Source organism: Juglans regia, chromosome 3, assembly GCF_001411555.2.
Source record: "Juglans regia cultivar Chandler chromosome 3, Walnut 2.0, whole genome shotgun sequence".
Lineage (NCBI taxonomy): Eukaryota > Viridiplantae > Streptophyta > Magnoliopsida > Fagales > Juglandaceae > Juglans > Juglans regia.
In genome coordinates, this window is record NC_049903.1 from 6,810,162 (window position 1) to 6,837,827 (window position 27,666).

At 35.5% G+C, this 27,666-nt stretch overlaps 3 protein-coding genes across 3 annotated transcripts; 1 reads left to right on the forward strand and 2 right to left on the reverse strand.

Moving 5' to 3' along the window:
- Positions 1-4,590: 4,590 nt before the first annotated feature.
- Positions 4,591-5,112, forward strand: LOC109002505 (uncharacterized mitochondrial protein AtMg00860-like). Its single transcript, XM_018980291.1, has one exon. The coding sequence runs from the start codon at positions 4,591-4,593 to the stop codon at positions 5,110-5,112; it is 522 nt and encodes a 173-aa protein (XP_018835836.1).
- A 5,809-nt stretch (positions 5,113-10,921) lies between these two features.
- LOC109002519 (VQ motif-containing protein 22-like) lies at positions 10,922-11,884 on the reverse strand. Its single transcript, XM_035688838.1, has one exon. The coding sequence runs from the start codon at positions 11,843-11,845 to the stop codon at positions 11,120-11,122; it is 726 nt and encodes a 241-aa protein (XP_035544731.1). The 5' UTR covers positions 11,846-11,884; the 3' UTR covers positions 10,922-11,119.
- Positions 11,885-15,489: 3,605 nt separating this feature from the next.
- Positions 15,490-22,642, reverse strand: LOC109002521 (copper-transporting ATPase RAN1-like). Its single transcript, XM_018980307.2, has 9 exons — positions 21,961-22,642; positions 20,416-21,030; positions 19,480-19,909; positions 18,841-19,166; positions 17,957-18,015; positions 17,494-17,836; positions 16,892-17,089; positions 16,541-16,798; positions 15,490-16,164 (listed from the first exon to the last, which is right to left on the reverse strand). Exons 1-9 carry the CDS (start codon positions 22,264-22,266, stop codon positions 15,688-15,690), a joined length of 3,012 nt encoding a protein of 1,003 aa, XP_018835852.1. The 5' UTR covers positions 22,267-22,642; the 3' UTR covers positions 15,490-15,687.
- Positions 22,643-27,666: the final 5,024 nt, after the last annotated feature.

Consider the following 27,666-nt stretch of genomic DNA (forward strand, 5'->3'; position numbering starts at 1 on the left):
TGAGCCGGCCTTGAAATTAATAATAGTTGGAATAGATAAATAGCCCAGGAGGAAAAATCAGATGATAAATTAATTAAATTAACATAACAAAAAATGGGAAATCAGAGACAAATGAAAAAAAAAAGAGAATGACTTTACTTCTAACCATGATTCTGCTTCCAGAGGGGATATTCAGACAATGCTTTGAGGTTCAGAGAGCTGGGTTTAGTGAGATTCATGGGAAAAATGAGACTTGTAGAACGTGCGGACTTTGCATAACATGGGAAAGAAACTGTTGTTGACAACGTGGTTTGAAAGCATAGACAATGTGAATCTTTCAGGCTGAGGCTAGCTGCTCTCGCACAGTCCCACTCAACCTAAACGAATTAAAGCCACGGAAACTGTGCGTTTGACACCTCTTTTGTCATGAGCTAGTTATTAGTAACGTGTTAGGTTCTCCTCGCATGGGTTGTGGAAGAGATTGATAATATTATATGTGTGAGGAAAAACCTCATCTCATGAGCTAATTTTTGGGATTGAGAGAGGCTCATGAACATGTAACAATATCAAAAGCCAAGATTCGGGTTTGAGGGAGAACGATGACTGGAGAAGAAGTAAAAATATCTGGGATCGAGAAGTTTGAGTGCACAGATTTTGGATACTGGAGGATTACTTGCTGAATAACATGGAGGATGTTGATTGAAGATAGAGAATGACAGTGCAAATGTTGTAACTAAAGAAGTACAAAATGTACTACTTGCAATTCACAGTTCGGTCGATGATTAGATCCTAAATTCAGGGGCTTCCTTTCACACCTCTTCGCAACGAGAGATCATGCAAAACTACATTGCCGAATCACGTAAATTGGTATCGTGTGATTGATTGTTTGTTTATTTCTTGTTTACTTTTGCTTTATTGTCCTTGGTTTTCGCAACCACTAGTATCAGAGCTCAGCTTTACCAACAGTCTCAGGCCAACGGTCTGCAGGAGAAACAGGTTATCGCTACTCCAATCTAGGGCCCGATGTGTAAAGGGGAGATTGTTGGGATTGTCTCACATTAGTTGTGGAAGAGGCTGGTGATCACTTTATAAGTGTGAGGGAAAACCTCACTTCTTGAACTAACTTTTGGAGTTGAGAGATGCTCATAACCACACAACACAACGTTTTCTCACTATTTCATCTCCTTTTTTTCTATTTTCCAATTAAATTATACACATACATTATCTACATTAGTCTGCATGAAGACAACATGGGACTGATTCACTGAAGTTCCAGAGTTGATAATGTTTTCTATTCATACTATAATAGTGGGAATCAAGTTTGGACAAGAAAGATAACATTTGCCCATAAAGAGTTAACTCAATGAACATGCATGAAGCTTCATCCTTAATATCTTATTCTTATCTGTGAGGTACTACTTTTCAAAAAATAATAATTTGTGAGGTAGTAAATGAAAGATGTTCTTCGTTTGTTTGAGAAAAAAAAAAGGGAAAAAAGAAAGCTTCAATATCCTTGTTCTGGGAGTTGTTGAGTTCAAAAGTACAATATCAATTAAATTTTTTTAAGAAAATTGACTTTTGCTCTCTCGAATTAATTATCAGTTCTTTCCCAATGAAAAAGTCTAAATGCAAGCACCATTTTTGGACTCCCCGCGCATGACCCAACGTTGCCAACACATTGATTAATGAAACACGGCATTCTGGACGCATTTTGGGCAGAAGGAGATTTCAGTTGCATTTTGTTCCCCTCCACTGCCTTTTTTACCTAAATTCATTTCAAATGCCTTAATTTTTTCACAGAAGTAACCTTTTCTTTGCATGCCAAAAATTCCCAAACTTTTCTCTTAATTGTCTCCAAACCAAATGAAGTCTATAATGACTTTCATCGCACCCATAGTGGTAGATTATGCTGATATTTTTAACGTTCTTTGTTAGGGAGCTCTCTAGAGAAGAGAAGGAAGAACGATGAAGGGAGCTCTGATGGAGGAGTTCGAAGGGTTGTGTTTTGTGGAGAAGGAATTGAATAGTTAAGGTAAAAGGGGCAACTAAAAACACAGTGTTTTGAGTTCTGCGAAAGCCCACCGTTTAAGGAAGAAGGGAAACACATCGTTTTGAGCCAGTTAAGGGCTCAGAAACTACCAACCGTTTATGTAATAAAAGTAGCGTGTCGTTTGGACAATTTTTATATTGTTTACAATTCATTTCAATTACGTTGTTTTCATTCTGTTGTTTACTTTCCACGTGTCTCAATATTATTATAGCAGTTTGTTATGGTTGCGTCCATATGTACGTCAAGAGGCACGGTGAAGAATCATATAGAAAAATTGAAGGAATATTGTTCATATTTTGGAGGTTAAGGGATCCCACGGAGTACCCTAATGGCAATATGAAATTCTCAGTTGTTTTTTATCAAACATCTCTTCTACAATTCCATTTCATTCTTGTTTACACTCTATTAATGCTTCCCATCGTCACTATTTACACATTCACACAAACGGAACCCTTACAATTGGTATCCAGAGCCTACGATTCTAATAGCAGACAATACTAGATCTAACAAGCAAAACCAAGAAATGCTAGCCCACCATGATTAGAGCATTCATGAACTCAGGGAGCAAATACGGCAAATGAATGATATGATGAGAACCAAGATAGTTACTCAGACCCAAATATAGAATCAGTTGGCTCACCATGAGCCACAACCTGAAGTTGAACATGAGAAAGTTGACAACAGCAGGCCCATGCACTGAGGCAATAAACTGGAGTTTCCACACTTTGATGGAGAGGATCCAACATGATGGATCTTCAAGGCCTCCCATTACTTTTACTTTCATCAAACACCTCATGCCCATCGACTTCTTATGGCTTCCTACCATATGAATGGTGAAGCTCTCATCTGGTACCAAGATGCAGCTTATACAGGGCAGTTTACATGCTGGCAAACTTTCACTCAAGTCCTCCAAATGAGGTTTGGTCCCATGGCTTATGATGACCCAATGGAGGCCATCACATGGTTGAAACAAACCTCTTATGTTGCAACATACAAAGGAAAGTTTGAAGCTCTGTCCAATCGACTTAAGGGGCTACCAGATTCTCACAAGTTGAGCTATTTTCTCAGTGGCCTCAAAGATGAAATCAAGCTCCCTCTTCGCCTGTTAAATCCTATCAACTTGAATGCAACATTTGGCTTCACATGGATCCAGGAAGAATACTTGATTAGTTCCAGAAAATCAACAAAACCATAGGGGGATAGAAGCAGCACATCAACATTTAATAGGGGTTCAGGGGGATATTCGAGTGACAACTACAACAGATCCACCAAACCAGCAATTCCAACAAAGAAAGTCTACTCAATGCAAATGGATGAGAAGAGGAAAATGGGTTGTGCTACCACTGTGAAGAGAAGTGGAACCCCCTCACATGTGTGTAAGTCCCCTAAAATTTATTTGGTTCATGCTATGAATGACAAATTTGAGGAAAAGGGAGATGAAATTTTTTATGACTCAAATGATTTACAAGACAATAGGTCTAACCAGAATCCTAAAAATAACCTTGAAATTTCATTGAATGCCCTCACTGGTACCCCATGCCCCAAGACTATGAGATTGAGGGGTAAAATTGGCACAATTATGGTAGTATTTTGGTGGATTCAGGAAGTACCCATAACTTCTTGGATCCCTCCATTGTATCAAAAAATAGAGTACCTATAGATGGGTCTGGTCAGCTCAAGGTTAAGGTGGCTAATAGTGAAATTTTTCAAAGTTAGGGTAGCTGCACCCATATGTTAACTTCTATTTAGTGCACCAGTTTTAGCCCCTCCTTTTATGTTTTACCCATACCTGGTTGTGATGCTGTTTTGGGAATATAATGGTTGTGAGGATTGAGCGTATTACCTGGGATTTTTTCAGTCTAAGCATGAAATTTTTGTGGGAAGGGAAATGGTGGAATTAAAGGGTGTCCAACTAAGAGCTTCTACTTTCATTAATAAGGGTAATAAATCATTAGTGAATGCATTTCACAAAGGGAAGGGGCTTCTCTTGCAATTAATGGTTGTTGAGAGTAAAAGGCTTAAGGAATCTTGCTGCCCAACAATTACTCAATTGGTGAGCAGTTCCACAAGGTGTTCCAAGAACCTATGGAGCTTCATCTACTAGGTCTCATGACCATAAAATTGTGCTGAAAGAAAGCACTAACCCCATCTCTACTAGACCCTACAGATACCCTCACTACCAAAAAGCAGAAATAGAGAAAATTGTGACTGAACTCCTTACAACTGGGGTTATTAGACCTAGTTGCAGCCTCTTTTCATCCCCAGTTCTGTTAGTAAGGATACAGGATGGGAGTTAGTGACTGGGTGTGGATTATAGGGCCCTCAACCAAGAAACTGTAAGGGACAGATTTTCAAGTCCAGTAATTGATGAATTACTGGATGAGCTGCATGGTTCTCTAGTTTTTTCCAAGCTAGACCTAAGGTATAGTTATCATCAAATATGAGTAGTTCTTGAAGATGTTCATGAGATAGCCTTTCGTACACATGAAGACCACTAAGAGTTTTTGATGATGTATTTTGGGTTTACCAATTCACCCTCAACATTTCAAGCGCTGATGAACATGGTTTTTAGACCATTTTTTAGGAGGTTTGTGTTGGTTTTCTTCGACAACATACTGATGTACAGTAGCTATATGGAGGAACACATTGGACATCTTAAGCAGGTGTTAAGCACTCTTGCTAGCTGCTGCTTATATGCTAAGAGATCTAAATGCTTATTTTGGGTACCTGAGGTTGAATACTTGGGCCACATAGTGACTAGCAAAGGAGTTAAGCCTGATCCTAAAAAGGTAGGAGCTATGTTGGAGTGGCCAGTGCCTAAAAACGCAAAATCGTTAATGGGTTTCCTAGGGTTAACAGGTTACTATCATAAATTCATCAAAATGTATGGTTTAATTGCAGCACTCATCACTGATCTCTTAAAAAAGAATTCATTTTTCTGGAATGACAAGGCTGCTAGGGCTTTTTTGGAGCTCAAAACTGCAGTGACTTCACCCCCAATATTTAAGCTGCCTGAATTCTCCCAACCCTTCACTTTAGAGTGTGATGCAAGTGGAGGGGGTATAGGTGTTGTCCTCATGTAGCAAGGGCATCCTATAACCTTCTTAAGTAAGGCTTTGAAGGGAAGGGTTGAATCTGTTAACCTATGAGAAGGAGTTATTGGGTCTTGTCACAGTTGTTCAGAAATTGAGGCCTTACTTGTTGGGCCAAGTCTTTAAAGTCAAAACAGACCAACAGGCCTTAAAATTTTTATTGAAGCAAAAAGTGGGCATTGTTGCCCAGCAGAAGTGGATCACTAAGCTTATGGGCTATGACTTCAGCATAGAATATAAAAATAGAAAAGAAAACAAGGTGGCAGATGCCTTGTCTCGAAAACATGAATCTGACAACTGCACTGAGGCTCACTGACAGTTATTACTTTTCCCACCCCTATTTGGATTGAAGAATTGAAAGACACTTATGCTAATTCACTAGAGTTACAAGGGTTGCTGGCTAAATTCAGTTCTAATCAAGAAGTACTTAAAGGTTTTTCTTTACAGTAGAGATTACTCTTTAAAAAGGGGAGAATTGTGGTAGATGTTCAATCTGCCTTCAAGACCAAGGTTTTGAAGTTTATACATGAAAACTCTCAAGCTGGACACTCAAGTTTTCTTAAAACCTATTAAAGGGCCAAAATGGATTTTTGGTGGAAGTGGATGAAAAATGATATTAAAAGGGCAGTGATTTAATGTGACATCTGTTAACTCAACAAAATAGATGTTGTACCCAGGCCTTCTCCAACCATGCACTCCCTATTCCTAGACAAGCCTGAGAGGTCATCTCACTTGACTTTGTAGAGGGTTTACCTAAGTCATAAGGGGCTACTGTTATTCTGATAGTAGTCGACATAATGACCAAGTATGACCATTTTATAGTCATGTCTCACCCTTATACAGCTGCTGGGATGGCCTTAAAATTTTTTCAAGAGATCTTCAAACTTCATGGTCTTCCCAAGACCATAATTTCAGATCGAGATCCTATTTTCCTTATCTCCTTTTGGAAATCCCTATTTGAACTCCAAGGCTCAACACTACACTACAGCTCAACTTATCACCCAGAAATAGATGGGCAAAAAGAGGCTCTTAACAAGACTCCAGAGGGGTATCTTAGATGTTATGCAAGGCTAAACCTAACTCTTGGGCCCAATGGTTGTCTATGGCAGAATTATGGTATAACACATCCTATCACACGACCACAAAGACTTCACTTTTTGAAGTCCTCTACTGGTACAACCCGCCTAAGCTTCTCACCTACATACTAGGCACCTCTTCAAACAATTTAGTAGACGGTCTACTAAGAACAAGAGAACAATTGAAATCATTACCCAAGCAAAATCTCGAAGCATCACAAGCAAGAATGAACCTTTATGCGGACAAACGAAGAACATAAAGACAGTTTGTAGAGGGGGATTGGGTTTACCTCAGGTTGCAGCTTTATCGTCAGAAATTTGTTGTAGTGCGACAGAATCTCAAACTTTCACCAAGGTTTTATGGGCCATTTAGAATCATTCAATGGATCAGAAATATAGCATACAAGTTTGATATGCCCACCAGCTCCATGATCTACCCAGTTTTTCACGTCTCATGCTGGAAATTGAAACTGGGTGATCACATCAACCCTCTGCCACAACTACCACCGGTAAATGTTAAAAGTGAGATCTTACTCGAACCAGAGGCCATCGTTGACAGAAGGCTCAAAAAACAAGGCCATCGAGCCACCATTTAGGTCCTCATCAAATGGGTAGAGGTGATGTCAGAGAACAAAACTTGGGAATCATTGTGAAAGTTGCGCGACCTTTACCCACACATTGTGGACAATGTACTTTAAGGGGAGGGGATTGTTAGGGAGCTCTCTAGAGAAGAGAAGGAAGAACGATGAAGGGAGCTCAGATGGAGGGGTCCAAAGGGTTGTGTTCTGTGGAGAAGGGACTGAAGAGTTAAGGTAAAAGGGGCAGCTAAAAATGCAGTGTTTTGAGTTCTGCAGAAGTGTACCGTTTAAGGAAGAAGGGAAACACATCGTTTTAAGCTAGTTAAGGGCTCGGGAACTACTAATCGTTTATGTAATAAAAGTAGCGTGTCGTTTGGTCAATTTCTATGTTGTTTACAATTCCTTTCAATTACATTGTTTTCATTCTGTTGTTTACTTTTCATGTGTCTCAATATCATTAGAGCAGTTTGTAATGGCTGCGTCCATATGTACTTCAAGAGGCATGGTGAAGAATCATCTGAAAAAGCTGAAGGAATATTGTTCGTATTTTGGAGGTTAAGGGATCCTTCGGAGTACTTTAATGGCAATCTAAAATTCTCAATTACTTTTTATCAAACATCTCTTTTACAATTCCATTTCATTCTTGTTTACACTCTATTACTGCTTCCCACCGTCACCATTTATATATTCACACAAACGAAACCCTTACATTCTTTTTATTTAATAAGATGCTTGAATTTAATGCTTCCATGGAGTTGAAGGCTATATCTGGTGAGATGATGGAAATTATAGATTGTTGACTTTGCTAACATTTCGATTGAAGAGTTATTAGTGAAAGAAAAAAAATGATTCATTTTGGTATGCTCATTTGTATGATGGCCTCATTTTTCTTTCTATGTTTGAGCTATGCTTATATATCGCTTATGGCCGACGAGCTTCTGGCTTTTGCTCAATCTGATGACGGAGCTCAGGGGAGGAGAGTAGTCAATCTCGGTCTAGACGGTATGGTCGAGGAGTGGGGAATGACCTGTTGATCTTAGGCTGGATCTCACCAAGAGAGAGAGAGAGAGAGAGAGAGAGAGATGATGGAGGAAAGAGAAAATGAGGATCTATGAGTGTTGGAGGAGATGAGCCACTCAATGCTAGTAAAGGGAGATTTTGGTGGTATGGGCTGGGTGGAATTCGGTTGCTGCAAAGCTTTGTTTTGGGACATCTATGGTGGTAGAGGAGCTGCACAGGTCGAAGATGGTGGAGGATCTGCATAGGCCAACGTTGGTGGAGGAGCTAAGCAGGTCGATGTCGGTGGAATGCACAGGAAACTCGAACGGCACAGAGGAGTGCAGGCTTGCTAGGCATAAATGAATTTAGTGGCAAAGGGATTTTTGGTAAAATCGAGAACATGAGGAACGTTTTGGTTATTGAAGGGAGTTGACATGGATTATCTGTACAGGAGTGCGTAAGGATTTTATGTAGACGATTGTATATAGAAGAACTCTTTTCCAATATCACGGATCACAAAAATATCATAGTTATCTGAATCCATGACAAACTCCTAGCTTGAATGACAAAAACAAAAGAAGAACCATGCATATACATAATATCCAGCAACCCATGCATCAATGATCAACACAAGATCAGTCTTCGTTCCCCTCTTGGTCTAGTACCTCGCCAACACATGATGATTTAGATCGTGATCAATGCATATGCGGGATTGTACAATGCTAGAATCAATATAGAATAGAATATGCTCCAATTTTACTGATGGATTGCATTTGAGAGAAAGGAAAATGATAGGTTTACTACTCTCCTACTACTCATTTACTACTCTTTTTGTATTTGATTTTTTTTTAATTTTTTTATTTTACTTAATGGTTAAGGAAGTGACTATTGGTAAAATTATATATTTTTTTTAATTTTTTCTTAATGATTAAGGATGTTAAAAAAATACTTAAAAGAAAATGATAAAAAAACAAATACATTATAAGTAGTAAATAGGTAGTAAATGAATTGTAACTCTATCACTACCCATAATAAAATAAAAGGGTCAAAACTTGCATTTAATTAAGATAGATTTGGATAGTGAGTTAAAATGAAATAGTTGATATGAAAGTTAAAAGTTAATAAAATATTATTAGAATATTATTTTTTAATATTATTATTTTGTAATTTAAAAATGTTGAATTATTTATTATATTTTATATATAAATTTAAAAAAATTATAATAATTAAATGAGATAAATTAAAATAAGTTGGAGAACTTTTATATCCAAACCGGGCCTGTTAATCACTGATGACGCCATCCCATATATATATACAAGCCGCCCAAAAGCACAAAATGGAGCTTCCATCGTGATCATATTGATTTGCAGGTGCAAATCTAGTGGAGCTATATATTTTGTTTGAATGCCGTAATTATTTGATGACAAACAGTATCAAGTCGTGATCATCTAGAAATCCGGTACGATCAAAATTGAAAAGGTGAATTTATTCAATAATATTATATTACAGTGGGGGGTTTTTATTTCTAAGCAATAATATTATATAATATATATATATATATATATATATAGTGGGTTTACTTGCCCCATGTGTTGGTTGGTTCATAAAATACTAATTCAATTCGTAAACATCTCTAGAAGTATAAATTGTTTACATGAACTGATAAAGTAAAATACTAATCAATAATCTTAAAGAATGTTCATCATTTAGCTATATATATATATATATATATATATATATATGAAAAATTCTATACATCATATTATCATTCTATTTTTATTACATTAAGTATGATGTGATATATTTATTACTATTAAATGAGATTTAATTATATACTTCTTTATCATTTAATAGTAATGAATATATCTTATATTATTTAGTATGATCAAAATAAAATGTGAATATGGTGGGTAATATATATATATATATATATATATATGTATTGCATTTATTTTTGTCGTTGCCGAAAACATACCGTACTTGACTTTTCTTCCCCGCCCTTTGTTTTGTTGGGTATAGACAATATTGATGATTTAAAAGCATACATAATTAGGGTATGCCCAGTCAAGAGGCAACCGGTCCGAAGATTGAAAATCAACTAAGATGAGGTTGGACTTTTGGATAAAACAGAATATTTTCTTTGATGGCTGACGCATGCATGCATATATATATATGGAGCACTTGGATCGACCCTCGAACTAGTTTAATTTGCGCGCACTTCAATCCTTCGTTCACCCCTTTTCTCACTCATGAAGTCAATCTTATTGACTACACCATTTATGGTGACGCCTATTAGACTTGTATATAAAAAGACCTGCAAATACCAATTAAATGCACTAGTGCTGGATATATATCATATATGATCATGAGAAAAGGCTTTTCTTGCACTATATATTGCTGTGATTTTGGAACTTTAGAACAATGTAATGGATTTTTGTGGTTCAAAATCAACACCGTCATATATAATAGGGTCATGCATGTTAACAAATTGTCATGCATGACGTTCACAGCCTTAAATGAGTTAGGATTAAAATTAAAAATTAAATAAAATATTGTTAGAATATATATTTTTAATATTATTTTATTTTAAGATTTGAAAAATGTAAATTTTTTATTTTATTTTATATGATAATTGAAAAAAATTATAATAATTAGATGAGATAAGTTGATAGGAGTACTTATGAAAACAACAGTAGTATGTTATTGAAATATTGCTTGCTGCTGTCAAATTATTGTTGTTATTTCCGACCAAATTAAAACCTTAAATAACTTGTACGTGTTGCTCATTTATATTATGTATGTACTCCTGAATTAATGGGATGCATCATCCTACACGCCCTGCTTAGAGCAAATAACAGAAAATATATCAAGTTGGGGAAAGCGAAAGAGAAAGCTTTATTAGAAGATGATTCAACAGTTAATTAAATTGTCAAAAGTGTTCCAAAGAACACGGCCAACTTTTTCAGTTATATGATTCATAACCTATGAGACTTTTCTCTGCTATTTTAAAGCATGCGTACTAGAAGCGAGAGAAAACATATGAACTCGCGGGCTATTTTATCGAAATAGTCATAAAAAGACAATAAAAATTAAAAGGAGAGCAAGAACAAGGAGAAGAGAGAAACAGAAAATAATACATCTGCTAGTACCATGTTTAAGGCATGTAAATAGAGAGCATATATTATATTCATAATATATAGCATATATATATATATATGTATATAATCCAAAGGGATTACGCAGAACAACAATTTACACAGCTGATTGATGATCGATCGACGGTGAAGACTATTGATCTGAAAGTCAACAAACTACAAACTAATTATATATATAATCTACTATTTCCTAAAACAAACCATCATTCTTAACATCACTGGAGAAAGAATCCATTGTTAGTTCATGAAAAAAAACATTATCGTCCATTACGGCAAACCCGTGATCAGCAGTATCCACGATGGGCCTAGGGGCGTTGCTAGGGGCGGACGAAACAAAAACATCGCTGGAAATATTGTTGCCAAATGAATACATACTGATCTGCTGCTCCTGTAGCAGCAGTTGTTGCTGTTGATTGTGGCGTTGATACTGATGATCATCTGCAAGTACTGGCTGTTGAGACTGCGACTGTTGATGATGATAATTGGTCCCAAAGGGTGCCACTACTGAAGTAACCATTCGTTGGTTTTCTTGATTCGCTTTCCCAAAGTTTAAGTTGACCGGTCCTCTTTGGTTCCCAAATGAGATGGCCGTGCTTGGACAACCGGTGAATTGCTGCACCAGGGCTCGAAAATTGCTTGTATTGGCATTGAGGAGGGTGGTTGGTGTTCTTTTGGAAGCCCTAGACCTCCTGCGGATAGGTTTCGATGGACTACCCTTTGGAGTCAACTGACCATTTGCTGCAAACGATGGATTGCTGCTTGGACTCGAGATATTGGTGTCAGTTTCGACGCTGGTCGTGACCACAGTAGCATCCGAGATCTGTGCTCCATGAGAAAGCACTGGCTGCCGTTCAATGGCGACCCGGTCGTAGAATGGCAGCCAGTCACTAGAACTAGGCCGGAAAGTGTTATCCATGGTTTTTCTGATCTAACTCCCTTCTCTAATCCTGTGTTATGAAAGGAAAAAGCAAGCTGAGATCTACTGCTTTTATACTGGCTATTTTTGGTCAAAGTAAAACATGTCTAACTTGACCATTCTTTGATAGTGAGAGGGAGAGAGAGAGAGATAGAGACTTTGTGCCAAAGTATATGGATGCGTTGCTTCCAGGAAAGAACATCTGTTTATATCAACGAGGTCATCATAATAAAAGAGAAGCTTTAGTTTTAGACTCCATGGAGGGTTATTGTGAGAAGGTCTCTAGCCCCATAACTGGTCAAAAAGTTATTAAAATGATAATAAATAAACAATCGAATAAAAAAAACACATCCTTTTACTAATTAATTACCTCTGATGTACTGCATTCACACCCACCATATATATCCATACATGTTCTCCATGCAAGTTTGAGATATATATCCCATCACCAAACATGTGTGTATGTGGCATTTATTTTATCATTATTAAGCTATCACAAACAGCCAAAGTTTCTTTGCCACGTGAATTGAAAATTCCTTGTTTTATACTACTAGTCCAAAACACATCATAACTAATCTTAGCCATTAAGTTAGGTATAAAAGTAATGCTACATACAATTTTAGAATATGTACGTACTCTTGTATACTTGATCATTTGAAAAAAAGTAGATTTATTCTTAAAAAAATCATTTTTTATGAGTCAAATGTATTTAGTTTTTTCAAAATGAATGCATGTGACTTACACATCCTACGACTTAGATATCATTTATTTAAATATAATATTTTATATATATATAATTATCCTAGAACATACAGGGATATGATACGTAGCTATACCGTACCCTAATCAATCCATATTTTCTTTTTTTTTCATTTTTCATAAACATGAGTTTTTACAGCTGAAGAATCGAATTAGCAACCTAAAAACATAAAGAGGCTCTAAAAAATAAAGGAAATTAGAACAATAAATCATATTTTTTGTGCCTGTTGGGCACAAATTAAATTAGATATCAAAGCGTGAAGTATGGGAAGCACTAGGCGCTAGTACGTACTGCTATAGTATATTGACTATTGATCAAGAGTCTTGTTCCACACATTATGAATTAATTCCAGTGCATGAAACGGACATATATAAATTAAGCTAGCTTCTTGCGAAGAAGCCAGTCCTCCATTACATTATAGCTAGCATAAAGCTCATGGCTGACATAAGAAAGCATTAGTACTATAGTCCAAGTACTCTAGAAAGAAATTAAAAGATCATCATGATGATCAGGATCGATCGGTAATGGCAAAAAGGTTGTGAAATTAGCTAGGTAGCTCGAGTACTTTGGTTTATTCTCTTGAGTCTTGCTAGCTTTAATTAATTAAACTCCCATCAAGCTTTGCTTCGTGCATGATCGCGGCATAATTGGGGAATTAAGGAAGTGATCTCTGGTACTGCACCTCACCCCAAGGTTCACGTCAATCGCTAGCTAATTCGTCAACCATATATGAAAAGTTGAAAACAATACATACAATCTTCCTGCATGCAGGGTCGTCTTTGTGGAAATATTACTAATGGATTCAAGCCTAGCTAGCTATTCTCTGGTTTTTGTTTCTTAATATCCTTTCCAGGAAATTATGCACGCACTATTAAACTTCGGATGGAATTTAACGCGCGTTTATACATGCATGATGAGAAAAGTACCACAGGGAATTGATCATGATATAGCCAGCTCGCTAGTCACCTATCAAAGAAAAAGTAATCCCGAGAATATTATAGCAAAGTCGAAGGTGTCAAATAACATATATATATATATATATATATATTTATATATATATGCATAATATCATGAACCGATAAGCTTAAAAGATTATAGATCAAAGAAAATGACTTCAGCACGCCTCTATATATATATATATATATATTTATATATATATTCACAAATTAATGTCTGCTTCTATAAAGAAATTATTCAAATTGTATATATACATGATCAACACCTAAGTACTCAAGCTAGCAGATAAAATAACAATATATATATATATATATATATAATTACAAGTACGTTCCGGCCCCATCCATATTTGTTCAAGTTCATCATGTTGTGTATGTTTGTGATTAGTGGGCATAGCTAGCTTGGTTACATATTTAAAGCGATCATTAACATTAAGCTAGCCAATATTTATGAACTTTTGGACAAGCTAGCTATAGCTAATTATATATATTAATGTTGTGTGAACTCGACATATGTTTTCTTCAAAGGTAAACTGAACAAATGAAAAACAAAGAAATTGAGATAAGGACATGCTTATCATGTACGGCTATGTGAACGTACGTGTTGGATATTAAATGCTCATTTTTTTTAACGCAGGAAACATACATATACATGTCTTCCAAACAGAAGTTGGTGTTAATGCATGCACGGCTGCCCAGTCAATATATCGTATAATCCAAGGATTTTATAGCTAGCCAGATCTGCAACCATAGGCTGCATGGGCCCTCCCATCATTATCACCAAGGAATATATAACTTGCAAAGCAAGCACATTGCATGTGAGTTTTGACCGAAAATTGTATCCAAATTGTCGTTAAATTTGACCTGTGAATCGTGGTTAAATTCTGTCGATATCAAAGTCGGACCTAGCTTCGATGGATATATTAATACCATGACCAAGTATATGAAAATTATCTTCATCATCAACCACTATTTATTATCTCACATTACACACCCCATAAAAAAAATAAGAGTAATACTATACACCACATGTACTCTCATCCTATTTTAATCATACTAAGTAGTATGTAGCACATTCATCACCATTAAATGATAAAAAAATATGTAATAAATGATCATTTAATGGTAATAAATATGCAACATCTTACTTAATGGGATTCTTTATCATTTAATGTTGATAAATGTATCACATCTTATTTAATGGGATGAAAGTCGGATGATAATATGATATATAGAATTTTTCATATATATAATATGTATCTATTTTTTCTAAAAGTTGTTTTCTTTTTAAAAAAAGAAAAAAAAAAGCTTAACATGGATAATTAATAATTAATGGTGTATGGAACAAAAAGAAAGGAAAATAACATCTTTCTCCTAAATTTTTCTATAATTGATTAGTACACAAGCTTTTTTCCTCCATTAATTCCCATTATATATATACTTTTATTAAGATATACATGAGGTAGCGTGAAAGGAGCAAGTGGTATAGAACTGATGCCTAGCTAAGAGGGTACAGCATGGGTGATGATATTGGGTCAAAGATAGCGCCAATCTTAAATCATAAGAAAACACAAAATAATCTTCCCAAGTGATTCTGCTTCACGAATTTATGACCAACCACGTTTGTATTTTGAAAGTTTTGACCAAGTATTTGGCGTCACCTCAAAGCTGCAAAATCTTTGATTAATCAGCGGAGAACTTTTGTTTGATTTGAACATTTGCTATATTTCTTTATATGCTGCCATCATTGAAAGCAACCATCGATCCTTTCTGAATGTTTATCATTTTTATGATCTAGAAGTACACCATGTATAATACAAAATCCAATTTCAAACCCAAGTTGGAAGCATGTCTATTGATTAAAGGAGAATAATGACCAGATCAGAGGATGAAGCTCGACAAGCAATACGAGAGAGAGAGAGAGAGAGCATAAATTAAAGCTTAAAGGAAAATTATTATACAAGTTGCAATTAAATGAACAGGGTACAAAATTTACAGTACCACCACTGCAAATGAAACAGAAATCATGTACAAAATTGGGATAACAAACTGAATTCAAACCCATCTAATAATCTTCATATGAAGCCGAAACTTAAAAAAATTTTAAGTTTCTCAATTTTCTCTTTCTACTCTACAGTAATTTCTAGTATGGTTGTAAGTCTGGGTTTTTTGTATCTCCTAAGAAGCAAAGAAGAGCATACTACACTTACAGATGAGAGAGCCATGCATGCACCAGCCGCCCATGGTGGTAACTTAATCCCCAGAGATGGATAGAAAACCCCAGCAGCAATAGGGATCGCAACCACATTGTAACCCATGGCAAACACATAATTCAATCTGATACGTGAAAAGGTCTTCCGCGAGATATCAATGGCTGTAATTACATCTTCCAAGTTATTTCTCATCAATACATAATCCGCTGCTTCTATGGCAATATCTGTCCCGGCCCCAATTGCCATACCAACATCAGCTGCAGCTAGAGCAGGGGAGTCGTTGATACCATCACCCACCATTGCAACTACGCTCCCATCTTTTTGGAATGATCGTACAACATCAGCTTTTCCTGCTGGCATTACCTCTGCCCTTACATCTCGAATGCCAACCTGCCCAGCATAAATATTTTTTTGTCTTTATAGTTGACATATGATATCAATTTGTATCCCACAAATTTAATTCTGTCTGCATAGAATAGCTAATCCACTAAAATTAATAATGGATAATTACTTAAGAACCATATGTTTGATGCTAAGTTCCTTTAACAATATTTTTTTTTTTTGGTAAGTTCCAATAACAATATTTATATAGAAATTAACAAGAAAACCATTTTCCCCAACGATATTGAGGATAAAACGTTGGTTAGAGTCTAATTTATTGGGACCCTAAAAAAGACATTAGCATTTCTCTAATATCATAATTCTAAGTTAAGGGTTTGATAGTGAAAAATGGGTGTTTAAATTACTAAGAAATAAAACTTTATACCTCCTTAGCAACTGCCCTAGCTGTTCTCCAGTTATCCCCAGTGACCATGGCTGTCCCAACACCCATTTTCCCAAGGCCCTCCACTACCACAGCAGCTTCTCTCTTTAGTGGGTCAGCAACTCCCAAAACTCCAATTAAGGTATTGTCATATGCAACGAGTATTCCAGTCTTGGCACTTTCTTCCAGATCTACTATGAAACTTTCAACATCGGTTGGGATAGCCATTCCATTTTCAGTTATTAGCTTCCGGTTTCCAACCTTTTTAGGATAAGTCACCTCCAATAAGCAAAATTATGAAGCATATTTGAAAATAAATCGATATTTGCAAATTTCAATGAAAAGAAAACTCACCAGGACCCTTTTCCCATTTATAAAGCAATTGACACCTCTTCCTGGCAGAGCATAGAATTCTGACACGTCAAAAAGCCATCCAGAAGTTGAGTCTTTGATATTATTTTCAGCATCCTTGGTTTCAGAAGACTCATCAAAGAAATGGAAATGGCGTGCATATTCCACTATTGCTTTAGCCAATGGGTGCTCACTGCTAGCCTAAGACGGGAAAATAAACAAATCAAGATAGCTTCTGGTATGGTGGTATTGCTTGATATTTTGATGAAATTCTAAACCCCGCCTCCCCCCCCCCGGCGGAGAGAGAGAGAGAGTAATGCAATGAGAAGAAGAAAATGAAAAACTAAAATGTTTGTATCTGCCCATCTATGCCGTTAATCCGAAATAGCAAAACATCTAAATACTGTATTAAAAGCAAGCTGTCTGTTTCACAGCGGTTAAAATAGTATGGTAACTATTTTGCTTTATATCATTACGATGTTATGAGGTCTTCTTTGGAATTTCTTGAGGCACCATATTTGGACCAAAAATAGGAAAACATGAAAAAGACAAAAAGTATGTGTTTGAGGGAAAAGAAGGAAACTTGTAAGGAAATTGGAAGTCACCTCTGCAGAAGCCACCAATCTAAGGAATTCTCCACGATCCATTCCTGCAAAAACTTTTGCTGTCGTAACTGTGGCTTTTCCCTGGGTTAGGGTACCTGTTTTATCAAATATCACATACTTAATCTTTTGAGCCCTTTCCAAAGCATCTCCTCCTTTTATCAGGACACCATTATTTGCCCCAACCCCTGTTGCAACCATGACAGCAGTTGGCGTTGCCAAGCCAAGAGCACATGGACATGCAATAACCACAACCGATATTGAAAACATGAGGGCAAATACGAAGTGGTTTCCATTTTCCGGTAGCCATTGTTCTGGGTAAGCTCCAAGAGATCCACTAATATACCTAGAGACAATGGGCAAAAGAAAATATTTAATAAAAAGGAGGCACAACCATTTTAACTATATGGAATAAAATTACTATCCACAAGTGCATGGCAGCATCCTCAAGAAAATGTGAACTCACCAAACCAATAATGTTAACAATGACATGGCAACAACTGTAGGAACAAATATGCTCGCTACCTGCATGTACAAAGACAACCAAGATAGGACCAATGATTGATACCAGTGTATATTATAACATCAATCTATAATTTCGAAAATAAAATTCAAGAACTGACTGCAGAAAAATGAGGGGAAAAAAGAACCCAGAAAATAAGGAAAGTAGCGTAAAGTCTATCATGCACAAATTGTTTATATATTTACGATGAACTTTCAATGAGGTGTTAATCATTATGGTAGCTGATCCAATCAGCCTCTGAAAGGCTTGCACAGAAAGATGCATATCATGTCTCATTCAAAATTAGGGTACTGACTCATTGATACTCAAACTCAACACAGGTACCATGTAACTAAGCTATGCAACAGAGGCTTAGGACTGGATAAATCCATCTCCACCAGAATACAGTAATCCCAGTAAGATTGGTCAGGAAAATACACCTGGGAATAAAACATGACCTTTATAAAAGGCAAAAACCAAGTGGAAGAGTAAAAGCTATCCATTCTGAAGGTATTTTTTAGGAAGGAGAAGGGGATCATATTCTGCCATTTATAAGAATGGAAAGGTAGAAGGCATACATATATATCATGAATGTCAAAAAATGACAGGTTGGCTATACAATAAGCACAAAATAATTGCTATTCACTCATCGTCACTTGCCAAGCTATAATGGAATGAGTCATCTTACACCGTATAGATTGCTTTTTCAGGTGACTTTAAAATGCATTCTTTTCTCATTTTCAAAGCAAGACTGGAGGAAAAGCATATACTCATATGACGCCTATATAGAGGATATAAATAGAACGAGCATGACAAGATTACAGTCAGACAATATCCATAACACTTACAAAATCAGCAAACTTCTGAATAGGAGCTTTTGACATCTGGGCTGTCTCAACCAAGCTAATTATCTGGCTTAAAACTGCATCACCTCCTACTTTAGTAGCTTGTATGTGAAGGGCACCATGTAAATTTATAGTACCTCCAATAACTGATGAATTGACTTCCTTTGAAACAGGTACAGATTCACCGGTTACCATCCCCTCGTTAACATAACTTGAACCCCATACAACTACACCATCGGCAGGAACCTTTGCACCAGGAAGAACTTTTAAAGTGTCGCCAGGCTGAATTAGCAAAGCATCTATTTCCCGTTCTCCAACACTCCTTCCAACTGAAAACCAATAAAATTAAAAGCGGTTACATTTTTATTAAAAAGCGTAAAAGGCGCAACTCAAGTACACAAGACATATACAAGAGAGGCACCTATCTAGAAAAAAGCATTGTGAATTGAGATTGTTCTATAAAATTTTGGAATCAACTTTTTACCCTACTCAATGTAAAAATAAATGATAAAAGATAGATACAATTTCAAAATTTTACTAAAACATCAAGGCTTCAACCATTCTGATGGGCAAATTGAAATACATCACCCTCTATTTAAAAGAAGAAGAAGAAGAAAAAAAGGAAGACACGTGCAAACAAACCTTTGTCTTTGACAAGTAACACTGCTGTTGCTGGTGCAAGTTCCACTAACTTCTTGATGGCATCTGAGGTTTTTCCTTTGGCAAGACACTCCAGATACTTCCCAAACAATACAAATGTTATCAGCATTGCACTTGTTTCAAAGTACGTTGGGGACCAAAATCCAGTCACTGCACCATATAGAAGAGCACATATAGAGTAGAGGTAAGAGGCTGAAGTTCCCAATGCAACCAAAACATCCATGTTAGTTGAACCATTCCGAAGAGCTCTGGCAGCTGCAATGTAGAAGCGCTTTCCAACAACAAATTGGACAAGACTCACCAATGCCCACTTCAACCAATCCTCCATTTGGAAGGGCCCACATCTCCAAAGCAAAAAGGAATACACCGGTGGTATGTGAGGACAAACTACCCTTATGAGAAAGACAGGAATCTGGAGCCAAAGGAAGGATTAATTTAAAAGGCAAGAATAGAAACTGTAGTATCATTGGTGTCTGCATGGGCTACAAAATCATTTTGTAAACCATTTGAAGGATGCATTTTTATAAGTAATAATTTATTTTTACATTAAATTAGACTCACATCTTCTAGCACTCCAAACTACCAACTCCTAGGGTGTAGGTTGGGGCGTGTGACACATTGCAATTCAAAAACATTCATATCAACTAGTATCATCTAGATTTCCAAAAGATACTGATAAATTATAAGATATTACATTGAGATATGAGTGCAATTCTCAATGTAAGATAGACAAAGGCTCAACCCAACTTAACCCTACTAACTGGCATGGACTCAAAAGGAAACATATCCAGGCATCATGACTTAGTTTCTGTTGGCATTATGTTGTAACTATCAGGAAAATGACAACATAAAGGAAGCAAAATACAAAAAGAAATATATTCCATATATTGAATCATGTCAATGAAAGAAAATACTTACACTGAGAAACAAGCTAGAGGCAAAAAGCCAAAACATATTTGAAGCTTCTTCAACATCTTTGGAAGTCATTCTTGCATAAGGGCTTGTTACGTGTAATTTAAACTTCCCATTGGATTGTCCCTCAATCCCATCAACTAAAGATCTGGAGCTGACAATTTCAGGATCAAAGAGAATTTCCACTTCTCTCGATGTTTTGTCAAAACGAAATTGTCTAACGCCTTTAAAGTGGCTTACTATGCCTTCTAAATGCTGTCCGTCCATCTCATTGTATATGCCAGCAACCCCAAATATGATTTTGTCCTGCTCACTGCTCTGTACAAGTGAAGCTTCAAAACCAGCATCTTCAATTGCATTGACAATTTCATCCTTACTAATCACAAGGGGGTCATACTCAACTTCCCCCAAGGAAGTGGCCAAGGCAACTACTGCCTTTTTGACACCAGGCAGATTTCTTAAAATACCTTCAACAGAATTTACACAGGCTGCACACGTCATACCTCCAATTGAGAACTGCCCTAATAGGGTTCCATGTGGATTTGTCCCAAAAGTACTGGGTTCAGGTAGAATCTCAGCCTCAAAGCCCGCATCCTCAATTGCATTCTTAATGTCTTCATCCTAAATTAAAACAAGTCACAAAATGCTTCAGTATTTTACAAATCCACGGTTCTCTGTGCCCATTTGGCAGATATAAACTTCTATGCAAGGTATTTTCACATGCAGCCAGACAGGAAGACGATTAAGGATTTCATAAGGATGCCCACAAACTCTATAACAGAAACCGACCGTTATCAGAAGTATTAAAACAAATTTTTACAATCTTTTAAAGTTTTCTCGTGTTGTCTAGAACTCATTACGTTCCATCAATTCCTCTCCTCTCATATAGCAGTGCCTTTCAAAAAGTTGGCCTTCTGGAAAATTTGGTCCAGCTTTGTCTCTCCCTAGTTTGGAAATTCAAGAAGTACAGTTGTGTCCAGTGGCAGCTAAAGGAATGGAGGCAGGCACCTATCCTGTAGGCGTGATTTATAGTTAATTTGACAGGCAAGTTTAAAATCTAACAATCAAGTTTTCTTTGGGTGTTTCTCATGAATACTTTGCCAGGTATTAGAGTGGCACCCCTTTATTTCGTTTTTCCTCTTAATGGTTAACTTACCCAAAAAAAAAATCATCACAATTTCTAATAATTGCATGGCTGATATCACAATCTTGTTCAACTGAAAAAAAATGAAAACATTATATGCCATATCAAGATACAAACCTAAGAGAGAACTCCGCACAGCACAAATTTAAAATAATAATAACAGTAATAATAAACGAACCCTGGACCCAATTCACCATAAACAAAAAGTAAAGAGAAATTTACAAGATTGAGCAAAAATCACAAAAATTGAGGAACCACTATCACTGGCCCATAGTTCGAAACACCAAGACGAGCTCAAAAGCTCAAAGTTTTCAGAAAACAGCACTAACCCCTTTACCAATTTATAACAAACTAACATTCAAACTAAACCCCAAAGCGAAGATGCGGAATTCCAACCCAATACTAACCTTCACCAACATAGGATCAAAAACCACGTCAGCCTTGTTCTGAAGCAAGGCAACAGAGGCCCTCAAAACCCCGTTGACGCTGTTTAGAGCCCCCTCAACTGAATTAGAGCAAGCAGCGCAGGTCATACCGGAGACGCTGACCTGGACCCTCCTTATTCCTGCTTCGATTTTATTAAAACTATCGCCATCATCGTAGGAATCTAGGAGCCGTACGTCCTCGAGGTCACCGGAATCGTCGCTGTCAAAGATCCGGCCTCCGGCGCCGGCAACCTTGGTGAGCTGTAGGTCTTTCAGACTCGGCGCCATTGGTGGGTACCGACCGAAAAGAGCAGAGAAAAAAACAGAGCAAAAGACACAGGAAAAGCAGAGCACGGATATAAAGAGGAGAAGTTAAGAAAGGACTTTCTTCCCAGAGGGAGAGAAAGGGAGGGACCGAGACTTTTGGCTTCCGATATTACCCTCGAGATGTACTTTGGAATTCCGAGCGAGTTATCGTTGTACTTGCATGATTGCTTTTGCGTGCTCTAGGTTTGTACTGCGCATGCGAACGAGGTATCTCGACCCCGTCAATGGTGTCTAACGTGTCTTCCAAAATGGCGTCCGGAAAAGCTAATGGATCGATTTGAAAACGACGTGGAGAATGATCCGGAGCTTACAGTGATTGCATTGCATATCCTTGAAAAGGTATTCTGTATTCTAATATGGGAGGGAGGTGATGATTTGATGCATCTTTTTCTTCCCTTAATTATCTTTGGACGATAGATTTTTTATCGAGCTAATACAAATAATTTAATTTTTATTTGTCATATCTTTATCTCATATCTTTATAATAATTTTTAAAATTTTTTATATAAAATATAATAAATAATTTAATTTTTTTAAATTTTAAAATAATAATACTGTAAAAAAATAATATTTTATTCAATTCATTTAAAATAATCTCCCCCATCATACAAATCAGTCTATACTTAAATGTTTTTTTAAGACCAAGTATCGAGTTTCCACGATTTGTGTTTATGTGTCGGATCGGATCATTTTATTTTATTTTATTTTTTGGCATTGAAGTTGCGTGTAGATTGCAGCACATTAGCATTCGGATCCTTTGCTTTTACGTACCAAACTAAAACTATGGTGCAAATTATTATTAATGTAACCAATAATCTCTAATCATAAAAATTATTATACCTCTGAAATTATGTGTTTGATCATTCGAGCAAGTGTGAAGTGATCTCAACAACTCCCACAAATAGCAAGAACGAAGGGATTTTGGTTAATGTTTCGATTACAAAAAGAGTTATGCTTAGTGTACAACCGGAAATCCAATCGTATAGGCCGTTGATCCGTCCGGACCAGACCGATTAAGGGATTGGCCCGTCCCAATCCAAGAAAGTGAAGAAATTGAGTTTTCGCTCCGATCTCGAGGTAAGATTTTTCCACCTCGACCATATCGAATTGAATATATAAATTTTTAAATAATTTTTTTATGATATTTATAATTTTTTTAAGTAATTATATAAACATAAAGCAAGTTATTGTATAATTTTCTTCTAACTAATTACAAGTAATTATTTGATTCTCTTCTAGTCTAATTATTTATGCTTATATTATATAAAAATCCAAGGGTAAGAATTTTAATACAAAGTATTAACTATTAATTATTGATAGTACACACACTATTAGCATTATTAATTTATTATACTTAATTAAAATATTTAACTAGTTAAGTATATACTTAGTTAAACAACTTAGATTATATAATTCATTTGATTTTTTTTTTTATCATTTTATATAATTCTTTTGTCAAAAACTTGAAAAAAATAGAAAAGAAAAAATAGTCCAAACCGAAATACCCTGAAAAGATCAACCAACCAAACCAAAACAGTTTGCTCCAGCCAAAGTCCTTACCGGTCCAAACTTTTGGTGGACAAAAAAATTCGGTCCGGTCCGAAATTTTCCTCCAAGATCGACCGAAGAGGACCAATTAAAATTTAAACCACTAGTGCACAGGGTCATAAAAACGGACGCACATGTGAACAGTAGATTTATTATTGAGTAGTGCTACATATACTTATAATTTTACATACAAGATTCATTTAATCAAATTTTTTTTGAAATTAAAAATTTTATAATTTTCAGCATAAAAAAAAATACTAACTATACTTAAGAAAAAAATAATTCTCCACATATAAGCTATTAACAGAAATGCTAAAAGCATGAACGTTGCACAAATGTTTCAATCATTCTAGAATTAGATCAGTTGGACAAGGGATAATTGTGCTTTATATCTTTTTATGAGATACTAGTTAGTCCCTCATCCGACAAGTCTACTTCTAAGTTCTAAAATGAGATGGATGGGTTCAAGTAGAGGTATACAAAATTCGGATCGATCTCAATCTCATACATTGCGGATTGAAAAAATTCGGTCCAGTTTCGAGATTTATAAATTTTAGACCAGATTGAACTATACATATTTTTTTTAATAATTTAATATATTATTTTTATATAGTACTTATATAATTTAATATAATTTTCATCTAGTCTATTATCATTGACCATATAAAAAATTAAATAATATGTGCTATCAATTAATAATATATCATAAATAATGTGATGAAGTTTAATGACAAATTGACAATTATTTATTAATAATATAACAAATGTAAAAATTTTAATATAGTTCATTATGTATTAACTATCATAATACATTTACATACTCTAAGTTAGTAACAAATTAGCAATTAACATCATAAATATAATTATAATTAACTATTTTTCAATGATTTAAATAGTTAATTACATAATTCAAATTAAATAGTTTACTTAATTTTAATTTTACTAATTTAAATAATTTTTTTATTAATTTATGTGCAAAAAAAAAAAAAGGACCAAACGAACTAACCCAACCGGACCGGACTGATAAGGACTGGTCCGATCTGGTCCTTTTGGAGATTCAGTCCAATCCAGAATGGAAAAATCATGAGCCGAATGGATTCGGTCTGATCCAAAAAATACCATCCAGACCAGACTGAATTCATCCTGGTTCAAGTCTTTTGCAAAGCTATTGACTTGAATGGTCTAAATAAGCTAAGTAAACCCGATGATTCAAATTCTCTCCATCAACAAACGAGGACTTCCAATATTCCAAACCCACCTTCCATTGAGTCTAATGGACGCGGCTTTGACCATAAGAAATTGCACCTTCGAGAACATCCTTGTCTCCCACGACTCTCCAAATGGAGGCTTCCTGGTTAACACTTTCAACATACTTGACCTAATCACAAAGAAAAATAAAATCTCGGGTTATTCAGAAAGGAGTCATTTCTATTTATTTGATTGACATTTTGGTGCCCCTTTCGAAATTGGTGCTCAAATTGTTAACATTTTTAAGAACTTTTGTTTGTAAACCTGACACGTTATTTCAATTAGCATATTGATAACAAGATTAACTTTGTTGGCTTAGAAGAAAATGCGAAAAGCTTTATGAGATATTAAACCATGATCGGGTGCAATTTCTACGAACCTTGTTAGCAATGATTTGGGCCCGTGCATGTAGCAGGACCCCATGTTTTTAATTTAGTTCAGCTCGGTGTGATGATTTCATGGAACATTAATTGTATTTTTGAATTTTTTTTCGAATAGGAAAATTCTATTTATTATTTTATTTATCATATTCCTCTCAATATTTCTTGATATGGCATTAAATAATAGACTCACAAGTAAAATATAATAAATAATCTCTAATTATTTAATATTATATAATGAAATGATAAGAAGATGATAGTAAAATAGATAATAAATTTTATTGCTATTTCGAATATAATGTAAGAAAAGTATTTAGTTTGTAAAAAAATATATTATAAAAATAAAACTAATAAATTGAAGTGATTTATTATAGTAAATCCAATTATAAAATTCTTTTAATTATAAAATTGTAACACTCATGTCCAATACCAAACTCAACTCATACCCGCAAACTATTAATTTATTGAGATTAATATTTATAAAATATCCATTTAGATTTAGCGAATAATTTTGAATAGATCACAAGTTTAAAATTTTATTTTGGTGAAATATAAATTTTTATTGAACTCAATAATTGGACAAAAGTCTATTTAATATTTATGGACCAAATAGACCATTTTTAATTGGTGATATACTCAACTATTATTTTAAAAGCTCAAAAAACCGACCCAACAACCAAAAACTTGTGGAGAACCCATACCCGGTTGCACTAAACCCCTAAGCCGCGTGTATTAAAAAAAAACAATGCACTATTTTTCTTCCACCTAACAACACTAGGGTTTCCCCATATCCTTTTCAACCGCACCATATGTATACATATCTATGCTAGGTCATGAAATAACCTTAAGAACAGCCCACCACGCACAACAACCTCTTCCCATACGTTTGAAAGCCAAACACACGGCAATCACTCCCGTGCGTAAAAACATGAGGTGTTGCATGCTGCCAGCCCACAACCTCCAATCACACTGCTGCCCTCCACATTCACGAAGCAACCAGGCAAGCCATCTCAATGACAATCATGAGCCATTGCACCTCCTCATGCCACCACCTCGTCCCACCAAAAACCACACAGCCACAAGTCATGTCCCAGAGTTATTAACTGTTGCACCACCGCTGCACAAAGTGGGGGGACCTCGGCCAACCACTAGGAACCACCCAGACGCTGGCCTAGCACCACCCAACACCAACCCGCAAGCCTCCACACGTTAGTTCTCTCTCTCTCTCTCTCTCTCTCTCTCTCTCTCTCTCTCTACCAATATTACAGGCTGGTGGGTTATGTTGCATTATGGGTCGTGCAATTTTAATTGAGTCGTGGGCTTACACCGATGCAGTATGGGTTTAAGAGAGGTTATCGATTTTTTAGAATTCGGGCTTACGAAAGGTTAGACTAATTTTAAGATTTAGGGAAATATAAATTATGCTAGTATTTTAGGATTTTATTAGTAGTATGCCTCAGTGTTAAATTGTGATGTTTAGGGTTAATTATATTTTCCCCCTTTGAACTTTAACTCAATTTACTATGTATTTCTAAAACTTCTAAAACTAACCAATCCTCCCTTCTGTCTACTAGCAATATCAAATCTAACGAAAATTTATTACACGTACTGCTCATGTGCATAATATTCATTGGAAAAATATAATTTTCATCTAATTTATTATCATTAACCATATAAAATATAAAATAATATATGCTATCAAGTAATAATAAATCATAAATATTTAACCATATATAAAATTTATGATATTATTAATAATAAATCATACTAAAGAGTAAAGTCTAAGTTAATAAATAATAATTATTAACATCATAAATATAATTACAGTAAAATATTTTTTTAATGAGTTAGTTATATAATCCATATTAATAATTCACTTAATTTTAATTTAGTAATTTAATATTTTGTTATTAATTTATATATGGTTAATGAATATCAAATAATTTTATTGTGTACATAGATTATTCATACTTACTTGCAACTTAGGCATCAAATAATTTTATATATGGTTAATGATCTATGATTTATTATTAATTGATAACATATATTATTTTATATTTTATATAGTCATTGATAATAAATTAGATGAAAATTATATTTTTACAGTGAATTTTCGTTAGATTTGACGCTGTTGGTAGACGGAATAGAGGAATTGGTAAATTTTGAAAATAAGCGGGTCCACTCT

Excerpts from the sequence above, each read along its gene's own strand:
- LOC109002505 (XM_018980291.1), top strand. The coding sequence starts at position 4,591 with ATGGTTTTTAGACCATTTTTTAGGAGGTTTGTGTTGGTTTTCTTCGAC.
- LOC109002521 (XM_018980307.2), bottom strand. The coding sequence starts at position 22,266 with ATGGCGCCGAGTCTGAAAGACCTACAGCTCACCAAGGTTGCCGGCGCC. Across the intron at positions 17,837-17,956 it reads TTGTTAACATTATTGGTTTG|GTATATTAGTGGATCTCTTG; the intron begins GTGAGTTCACAT and ends CATTGTCTCTAG. Across the intron at positions 16,799-16,891 it reads TAAATGGGAAAAGGGTCCTG|GTTGGAAACCGGAAGCTAAT; the intron begins GTGAGTTTTCTT and ends TATCCTAAAAAG.
- LOC109002519 (XM_035688838.1), bottom strand. The coding sequence starts at position 11,845 with ATGGATAACACTTTCCGGCCTAGTTCTAGTGACTGGCTGCCATTCTAC.